Here is a 10749-nt window from a genome sequence, read left to right on the forward strand (position 1 = left end):
TTTCCTGACCCCAGGGATTGAACTCGGGTCTCCTGCATTTTAGGCAAACTCTTTACCATCTGAGCCACCAAGGAATCCTTAACATGTGGCTTATTGCTTATATACCTACAAATTTAATGTGCTATTTTTGTAACTCCAAACATGGAAATATTTCTTGGCCCATATTGCTCTTACATACCAAAAAATTATACCTCTAATTTTTCTAAAGATCTCAAAAATTCTTATGGACAAATTATCATGAGTTTCCGTGGTAGTTCAGCTGGTTAAGAATCCACTTGCAATGGAGGAGAACCTGATTCGATTCCTGGGTAGGGAGGTTCTCCTGGAGAAGGGATAGGTTACCCACTCCAGTATTCTTGGGTTTCCCTGGTGGCTCAGATGGTAAAGACTCCACCTGTAATGAGGAAGACCTGGGTTGGGAAGATCCCCCGGAGGAGGGCATGGCACCCCACTCCAGTATTCTTGCTTGGAGAATCGCCATGGACAAAAGAGTCTGGTGGGCTACAGTCCATGGGGTCACAAAGAGTTGGACACGACTAAGCACAGCACATGATTATCAAGAATTTAAAAATCTGTAAATTAATAGAAATCATCTGCTTCTGTAAGGGTGCAAATAATCTGTGTATGTGGATAGATGTGGAAGTTAGTTAAGTCCAGATAGTTTATTTAGATCTTCATATGTGTTTCTTCTCTTATATTTTTCTTTCTTCCTGTTTCAAGTAAGCACTCAGGCTTTGGGCTCTCATCCTCAGGGTAGGTTTATAGTTAGAAATCTGGCTCAGAAATGACCCTGCCCTGACTTTAGCTTATTGAAGTCTTGAACGTCTGAAGAATTAGAGCAAAGAGAAAGCAGCAAAATGGCAGGAAAGGGTGTCTGGAGAAGTGACACAGGCAAAGAGGAGGTACCAGTCCTGCAAGAGCACTCTGATTCTGTACTCAGATGATATGACAAGAGGCAGTTGGCTGGAAGTGAACATCGGCAAGGGGTTTCCCAGGATGATTTGCTCTTTTCAAGATCCTAAGACATTTGTATTTTTCCAAAGGGTGACAAGGAAACTCCGATAATTATCAAGAATAAATTATTTTCTGCTAAAACTCCAAGACAATAGCTCAGAGCCAAATATAGCATGATAGAAATATCTAGCCATGTGACATTTCCTCAGGTACAGTTTCAGGAGGCTATACCCAGTCAACTCACACGGCCAGGAAATATCAGTTGTAATGACTGATGTAATGTAAAGATCAGCTTTATTTCTTAAAACCAAAGTTTATATATTTTTATGTCCTAGGGAGTCTCTTACTGAAGTTCTACATAAAAGGCTTGATTGTGCAAAAGTGGATGGTGTTTAAAGGACCTCATATTTATCTCCTTTGAAATGCAAATGAACATTCCCTCCCCCTTTTTGTGGCTTCAAAGAGGCATAATTATAATATAAATATCTTTTTAATAAAGAAAAAACAGATATGCTCAGAGGCAACACATTTACATTTCTGACAAACCAATAAAGACAATTTAGGATTTGGGGTATAAAAGAAAGTAGGTACACATTTCCCTACCAAAGATAGTTTTACTTGATATTTATTTTTCTTGATGGGTAGTGGAGCAGATTAATTAGAATGCAAATTAAAGTTAAAACATCAGAAAATGTTTGTGTAAGGTTAGTGGCGGGGTGTCTATAGGGTTCCATTAGTACTTCTACGTGTGTGCATGAGTGTGTGTATACTCAGTCATGTCTGGCTCTGCGACCCCATGGACTGTAGCCCACCAGGCTTCTCTGTCCATGGGATTTTCCTGGCAAGAATACTAAAGTGGGATACCATTTCCTCCTCCAGGGATCTTCCCGATCTGGGGATTGAACCCATGTCTCCTGCATACTTTGACAGTAAGTAGTAAAATATACTTCTATAGAAGTCAAATCATCTCTATTCCACAACTATTTGTATTCTGAAAACACTGAGTTTATGAATATTTTCATAATTTTACAAAATGATAGAAATATAACTGAAGCAACATTTTTGTATAAAATATTTTCAGGTAAGACTATCTGTTAAAAACAGACTTATTTTTTAAAGACAGAATATCATTTCAAGGCAAGTCTTAGTTTTATGAGATTAATAGCTGTGGCCCGAGAGTAAGAAATTGTCTCTGAGCTCATAAATACACAGAACACAAGTGATCAAATTTCTATACATAATTAATGCAAGTGTGGATGGAGAGGCCCACCCGGGACTCTGTGGGTCTCTACATTATTAATAATCTTGAAACTGACCATGGGCACATGTTTTCTTCCCAGCTGCTGCCTTGCTTTTCTAATGCCCCGGAATGGGTTGTCTCCCTGCAGAATTTCAATACTGGTGCAAAGATTCTCTAGACCACATAACATTTCCAACAAGAAGTAATAGCTATGCAGGCAATTCTTAGCCACTTCCTTCGAGACTACTAGCCTGGACCTAAGTCTATAGCTCTTACTTCAGTCATAAAAGGAGCCTCATTGTCTCATACATCCTCAGACCACTTACAGAAAGAAAACACATTTCATGAGTGTCACAGTTTCACAAAGAAAACCACCTAATTGTCTATGACAGTTACAAAACGGTATTCAGAATCTGGAACCGCCAGTAAAAAAAAGTTTTCCCTCTTAAAAAAAAAAAAAAATCAGACCTGTACCTTTTGTTTTGAAGGCGAAGTTACATAACTTGCATACATAAGGCCGGACATCAGTATGCGTGCGGATATGCTTTTTGAGCATGCTCGGTTTCTTACAGCGAATCCCACATTCTTCACAAATGTACTTTCCACGTCCACGTCCTCTGACATATACATAATCTTCATTTGATTTATATCTGTTAAAAGAGGGAAAATCCAGTGTGTTTCCAAATACTTTACATGATTCCAAATACTAACATGTTTCCAAATACATGTTATATATAAAATCAAAAGCTAATCACTTGCAAGACAAAATTTTAGATGGGTCTTTTACAATTATTCAACTTTATTTCTACAGAGCCAGTGAAATCTACGCAGTACTTGAAAGAACTTGGTAACAGATTAGGCATTGTAAACAAAAGGGAATTTTTTTCTATGTGGAGTTCAAAATGGAGTTGGCTCTTCCATGAAATGTGCCTATATGGACTCTGTATAGAAGTTCAAATGGGCTTATATAAGCCGCAAAGAGTTGCAGCACTGTGCGCCTTACTGCTTCCAGATTTGGATACCAAGAAACATCCAAAAAGTTATACTAGCATACTTAAACCATCACATATCACTTGTTAACATTACATCATCTAAGATGTGCATTCACAACACATATACTCCTCTAAATTGCTAGAATAAATATAACTGATTATAGAATTCTTCACTGCAAGTTTCTACTCTATTTTTACAATCCTGGCACGAGAGTCAGAAATTTCTAGCTTACACAGGCTGAGCTGAGCTCACCAACTGTTGCCTGCAGATTTGATCTGTTCTTCCCAAGGACCGTAATTCTGTACTGAAGTGAAGTCTAAATTTCAAGTGGCTTCTGGAAGGTACTGTTACATAATGAAAACTAGAGATTCTATTTTTCAATCAAATTTGCCTTTGTTTCTGGAAGGGTTTATAGAGAGGTTTGAAAGGATGTCTGAGGTCATCCAATTTAATTAAATCAGTAAGATGAACAAAGTCTTAGGTATTCACTGTAATAATCCTTGGAAGAAACCTACCCAGTGATCACCATTGGTCACATTTTTTTCAGAATTTAAGGAAAGATGACCCATCATAGCGTATAGCAGCATTCTACTGAATAACTCAGTGAACACAATTATCTCTTAAATCTCAGGCTAGAATTATGGGTCTACTGCCAAAGATATTTCTTTTGAGGATTCTTTTTATAACTTCCAAAGGTAGAGTGACCTACAAACACCCTAACTCAGTGTGGGCTGACTTAAAGGCCTTAGATTTAGTTTTTTGTTTGTTTGTTTTTAAATATTCTAAGAGCATTGCAAACTTCTCTATTTTGTTCCAGCTAATCCATTATCAGAAATAAAATTCACTTCTATTCGTCCAAACCACTGAAGGATTTTTAAGATAGAAAATCCATCCTATCAGCTCTGCTATGGATACTATTTGATCTTAACATTATCTATTTTTCAGTCAGTATCAATCCAGGTGAGAATTAAGTAGTCAAAAATATGAATAGTCAATTTTATGTACTTTTTAGTCCTTTAAATCTTTCCCCGTTTACAAAGAATTTCTAAAGTCAACTTTTTCTTCAAAACTAATTTGAAATTTATCTTTTATCTCATTGTCTTTTGTGATAAAGCAGAAAGGAACCTAAAGTTGCACAATATGTCACCTTTTAATACCAATATTCTCTGCCCCAAACTGGATGAAACTACCTAAGGACTACACAATAAAACAAATAATTTCATAGACAGCAATTCTTCTTCAGGGAAAGGTACTTCAAGCTTTCTGTGGTGCATCATTGTACTTGATGGAAAATGCATTTTATTTTCAAATAATACTATTTTAAATTCCTTAGCTGATTAACTTGCTTCCAGAATGAAAATTAAGTTCTGTATAAAATATAAATGTATTAGAAAAATCTGTACAAATAAAATATTTACCCTTCAAAAGTTTTACAGACCCATAAATCTACTTGATACAAGAATTAATGGATTTTTGAAAAAATATGGCAACCTACTCTAGTATCCTTGCCTAAGAAATCCCATGGACAGAGGTGCCTGGTGGGCTACAGTCCATGGGGTCACAAAGAGCTGGACATGACTTAGCAACTAAACAACAACAGCAATGAAATTATTAGGTCTATGTATTAGACAATACAGGAAACATATACACTTACAAATTTGGTCAGTAATTTTTTTTTTGGAAGTTATCACTTTGCAATGGCAAAATAAGAGGTTTTAACACATTTCTTGGAATAAACAACTGGTCACCACCAGGCAGAAGTTGGATCACAGATTAAGGAATGAATGAGATATATAGCCCATAAAGAGACAATGAAAGGAAGAGGAAATGAAATATTGGCACAGTCCTTTTGGATCATCAAAACACAGTAATAAAATGTTACATATGCTTTTCATTTGCATCTTTTGTTAGTGGAGAGGAGCTCCCCAAAGCACGCAGACCTGTGAAGGTCTCGCTTATCTAGCACAAGTGCACTGCTCTGAAGAAGACTGCTAGACACAAGGGTTGACTCAGTCACAGGAACTTCTTGGTCTCTGAGGAAAGATATTGTCTCTGTTTCTCTTGTTTGTGTTAAAAGATGAGGAATGTCCCAACAATACTGAGACAAGCTTCATGACGACAAACAATTGTGGCTTCAGTGGTGACATTACTCAGGCATCCACCCAAAGGGGGCCAACCCTCTGAGGGAACCAGCTTCCATAATCTATCTCCAAATGGTAAATCTATGTGAGAAACTGATATCTTGTATTACCAAGGCCGGCTGCGACGGACCATGCAGAAGCATGGCCGAGAGGAGCTACCCCACACCCGAGGTCAGGGGCAGCGGCTGAGAGCGCCAGGCTGCAACCACGCAGGAGCGGCCAAGAGGGGCTACCCCATGCCTGAGGTCAGGGGTGGCGGCCAAGAGGAGCAACCCCAAGTCCAAGGAGCTGCGGCTGTGCAGGTGCAGGAGGGCTGAGAGGAGCTACTCCACGTTGAAGGTCAGGAGGGGCGGCTATGAGGAGATGCCCCTCATCCAAGGTAAGGAGAAGCCGTGAACAGATACCCTACGTCCAAGGTAAGAGAAACCCAAATAAATGGTAGGGTTTATGAGAGGGCATCAGAGGGCAAACACACTGAAACCATAATCACAGAAAACTAGTCAATCTAATCACACTAGGACCACAGCCTTGTCTAACTCAATGAAACTAAGCCATGCCCATGGGGCAACCCAAGACAGGCAGGTCATGGTGGAGAGGTCTGACAGAATGTGGTCCACTGGAGAAGGGAATGGCAAACCACTTCAGTATTCTTGCCTTGAGAACCCCATGAACAGTATGAAAAGGCAAAATGATAGGATACTGAAAGAGGAACTCCCTAGGTCAGTAGGTGCCCAATATGCTACTGGAGATCAGTGGAGAAATAACTCCAGAAAGAATGAAGGGATGGAGCCAAAGCAAAAAGAATACCCAGCTGTGGATGTGACTGGTGATAGAAGCAAGGTCCGATGCTGTAAAGAGCAATATTGCATAGGAACCTGGAATGTCAGGTCCATGAATCAAGGTAAATTGGAAGTGGTCAAACAGGAGATGGCAAGAGTGAACGTCGACATTCTAGGAATCAGCGAACTAAAATGGACTGAAATGGGTGAATTTAACTCAAATGACCATTATATCTACTACTGCGGGCAGGAATCCCTTAGAAGAAATGGAGCAGCCATCATGGTCAACAAAAAAGTCCAAAATGCAGTACTTGGATGCAATCTCAAAAATGACAGAATGATCTCTGTTCGTTTCCAAGGCAAACCATTCAATATCACAGTAATCCAAGTCTATGCCCTAACCAGTAACACTGAAGAAGCTGAAGTTGAACGGTTCTATGAAGACCTACAAGACCTTTTAGAACTAACACCCAAAAAAGATGTCCTTTTCATTATAGGGGACTGGAATGCAAAAGTAGGAAGTCAAGAAACACCTGGGGTAACAGGCAAATTTGGTCTTGGAGTACAGAATGAAGCAGGGCAGAGGCTAATAGAGTTTTGCCAAGAGAACACACTGGTCATAGCAAACACCCTCTTCCAACAACACAAGAGAAGACTCTACACATGGACATCACCACATGGTCAACACCGAAATCAGACTGATCATATTCTTTACAGCCAAAGATGGAGAAGCTCTATACAGTCAGCAAAAACAAGACCGGGAGCTGACTGTGGCTCAGATCATGAACTCCTTATTGCCAAATTCAGACTTAAATTGAAGAAAGTAGGGAAAACCACTAGACCATTCAGGTATGACCTAAATCAAATTCCTTATGATTATACAGTGGAAGTGAGAAATAGATTTAAGGGCCTAGATCTGATAGATAGAGTGCCTGATGAGCTATGGAGAGAGGTTTGTGACATTGTACAGGAGACAGGGATCAAGACCATCCCCATGGAAAAGAAATGAAAAAAAGCAAAATGGCTGTCTGGGGAGGCCTTACAAATAGCTGTGAAAAGAAGAGAAGAGAAAAGCAAAGGAGAAAAGGAAAGGTATAAGTATCTGAATGCAGAGTTCCAAAGAATAGCAAGGAGAGATAAGAAAGCCTTCCTCAGTGATCAATGCAAAGAAATAGAGGAAAACAACAGAATAGGAAAGACTAGAGATCTCTTCAAGAAAATTAGAGATACCAAGGGAACATTTCATGCAAAGATGGGCTCGATAAAGGACAGAAATGGTAGGGACCTAACAGAAGCAAAAGATATTAAGAAGAGGTGGCAAGAATACACAGAAGAACTGTACAAAAAAGACCTTCATGACCAAGATAATCACGATGGTGTGATCACTGACCTAGAGCCAGACATCCTGGAATGTGAAGTCAAGTGGGCCTTCAAAGCTAGTGGAGGTGATGGAATTCCAGTTGAGCTATTTCAAATCCTGAAAGATGATGCTGTGAAAGTGCTGCACTCAATATGCCAGCAAATTTGGAAAACTCAGCAGTGGCCACAGGACTGGAAAAGGTCAGTTTTCATAACGATCCCAAAGAAAGGCAATGCCAAAGAATGCTCAAACTACAGCACAATTGCACTCATCTCACACGCTAGTAAAGTAATTCTCAAAATTCTCCAAGCCAGGCTTCAGCAATATGTGAACTGTGAACTTCCAGATGTTCAAGCTGGTTTTAGAAAAGGCAGAGGAACCAGAGATCAAATTGCCAACATTTGCTGGATCATGGAAAAAGCAAGAGAGTTCCAGAAAAACATCTATTTCTGTTTTATTGACTATGCCAAAGCCTTTGATTGTGTGGATCACAAAAAATGTGGAAAATTCTGAAAAAGATGGGAATACCAGACCACCTGACCGGCCTCTTGAGAAACCTATATGCAGGTCAGGAAGAAACAGTTAGAACTGGACATGGAACAACAGACTGGTTTCAAATAGGAAAAGGAGTTCGTCAAGGCTGTATATTGTCACCCTGTTTATTTAACTTATATGCAGAGTACATCATGAGAAACACTGGGCTGGAAGAAGCACAAGCTGGAATCAAGATTTCCGGGAGAAATATCAATAGCCTCAGATATGCAGATGACACCACCCTTATGGCAGAAAGCGAAGAGGAACTCAAAATCCTCTTGGTGAAAGTGAAAGAGGAGAGTGAAAAAGTTGGCTTAAAGCTCAACATTCAGAAAACGAAGATCATGGCATCTGGTCCCATCACTTCATGGGAAATAGATGGGGAAACAGTGGAAACAGTGTCAGACTTTATTTTTTTGGGCTCCAAAATCACTACAGATGGTGACTGCAGCCATGAAATTAAAAGACGCTTACTCCTTGGAAGGAAACTTATGACCAACCTAGATAGCATATGCAAAAGCAGACATTACTTTGCCAACAAATGTTCGTCTAGTCAAGGCTATGGTTTTTCCAGTGGTCATGTATGGGTGTGAGAGTTGGGCTGTGAAGAAAGCTGAGTGCCAAAGAATCGATGCTTTTGAACTGTGGTGTTGGAGAAGACTCTTGAGAGTCCCATGGACTGCAAGGAGATCCAACCAGTCCATTCTGAAGGAGAACAGCCCTGGGATTTCTTTGGAAGGAATGATGCTAAAGCTGAAACTCCAGTACTTTGGCCACCTCATGCGAAGAGTTGCCTCATTGGAAAAGACTCTGATACTGGGAGGGATTGGGGGGCAGGAGCAGAAGGGGATGACAGAGGATGAGATGGCTGGATGGCATCACCGACTCGATGGACATGAGTTTGAGTGAACTCCGGGAGTTGGTGATGGCCTGGAGGCCTGGTGTGCTGTGATTCATGGGATCGCAGAGAGTCAGACACGACTGAGGGACTGAACTGAACTAACAATTTAGAGTCAAACAGATAACATTACTTTGTCCTTTAAATATAATTAGAATAAATTCATGCTCATGGAAAGTTGTAAATTAGATCTGTTGTAGAGATAAGGTAATTACATCACAATCCCCAAATGTGGTTGATGTCCTTTAAATTTTTAAAATTTTAAAGCAAATATCTGGGCTTTTACTCCAATGTGACTGGATTGAAGATACTTTTCTATCCAAATCTAAAACTTCACATTACACACATGTGTAATTTTTCTTAACTAGCTAGATAACAAAGTCATTGAACCTTATCATTTGAGTTTCTGCAACTCAGAATTCTTAAAAAGAAATTCCTAAAGACAGAGAAACTATCACAGATCAGAGGAGGCTGGGGAAACATGACAACTAAAAGCAAGACGGTGCTCTGGCTTGGGTCCTGGAAGAGAAAGAGGGCAGTGCAGGAACTGGTGAAATCCCATACATCTGGAGTTCAGGTAATAATAAAAGCAATAAAACAACTAGATTCCAAGTGCACACGAGTGTGCAAGATTTCATTTTTGCAATGCAAAATAAAAATATGTCCATTAGTAACACAAGTGCTTGTAAAAATAATACTAAAGAATGAACAAACTTAGATGACATCAAAAGTCCAGCAATTTAAATTAGAGGTATGAAAATTTAAGGCAGAGGTTTAAACCATATACAATAAGACATTTTTATTAAAAGCAAGTCATGAAAGCATGGGCATAAACTCATTATCTGTTACCAAACAGACTTCAGAAATGTGTATAGAAAAAGAATTTGCTTTATGCTTCAGACCAGAGGAGATATGATATTTTCCACACAGACACTCAGGACCATTAACTCTGATGTCTAATAGAATAGTTGACATTTGCACTTATGTTTCCTTACCCTCCTTCAAAGATTTTAATTCGAATAGGCTCAGTTTGCTTGGATCCAATATCCTTATCTCCATGAATATCTCCTTTCCCTCTTTCCTTTAGGATACTTCCCACTAGTTTCCTTTCTAGTTTGCTGCCAAATAAAAAGGTCGCATCAGGTTTCATCTGCAGGAAAAAGAGAGAATCATTTTGTATGCATTCCCTGAAACAGAGAGGAAGCCCACATATTCCACTCTTTCATGGTCTCTGAAAATTAACCTAAATTCCATACTAAAAGGCCATAGGGTGGCTACATAAAAGAAGGGACAAGGGGGATAAAATCAAAAAAGAATGACAGTTTCTACAGAATAAATTCAACATTCTTTTAAAAACAAGACCCCATTAGCACATATACTGTGCAACACTAATAAGAATGTTAAAAACAAGTGCTGTATTTTGGAAGTAGCAAGTCAAGCAATCTCTATGCATTTCAAAAATATTCTCAAAAGTTATTAAAAAGAAATGGTAACTGAAATATACTGTATATTTTATAGATTTTATATTTATAAATCCTCCATTTACTTTTTTATTAGCATAAATTCCAAAATTGCCCTTATTAATATTTTTATAATTTTACATGTAAGGCAATAATTGTTCATGCAGAAGCAAACCCACTAATCCTTGGAAAAATGAGTTGAGAGAAAAAAATATGTATTATAAATATAAAATAAATTATAGTAAAAAGTATAGTCAATGGGAACAACTCCTTCCCCAGAAGTTTGCAGAGTTCAGTTCTGACATCCTGCAGTCTCCTTTGTTGACTGAAAAAAGATGCATAACATGAGAGTTGTGAGTTGAGTTTAATTTGAGGCAAAATGAGAAAGAG

At 38.9% G+C, this 10749-nt stretch overlaps 1 protein-coding gene across 22 annotated transcripts in view; it reads right to left on the minus strand.

Annotated features, from left to right (window-relative positions):
• The window catches only part of HIVEP2 (HIVEP zinc finger 2), a 220818-nt gene that overhangs the window by 13111 nt on the left and 196958 nt on the right, over positions 1 to 10749 (minus strand). For all 22 annotated transcript variants that reach the window (XM_070796274.1, XM_070796281.1, XM_070796285.1 and 19 more), the window contains 2 exons: positions 9895 to 10049; positions 2669 to 2844 (listed from right to left, as the gene is read on the minus strand). In XM_070796274.1, the coding sequence (XP_070652375.1) occupies positions 2669 to 2844; positions 9895 to 10049 (331 nt within the window). The remainder of the gene's footprint in view (positions 1 to 2668; positions 2845 to 9894; positions 10050 to 10749) is intronic.

This window comes from Bos indicus, chromosome 9 (assembly GCF_029378745.1).
Source record: "Bos indicus isolate NIAB-ARS_2022 breed Sahiwal x Tharparkar chromosome 9, NIAB-ARS_B.indTharparkar_mat_pri_1.0, whole genome shotgun sequence".
Lineage (NCBI taxonomy): Eukaryota > Metazoa > Chordata > Mammalia > Artiodactyla > Bovidae > Bos > Bos indicus.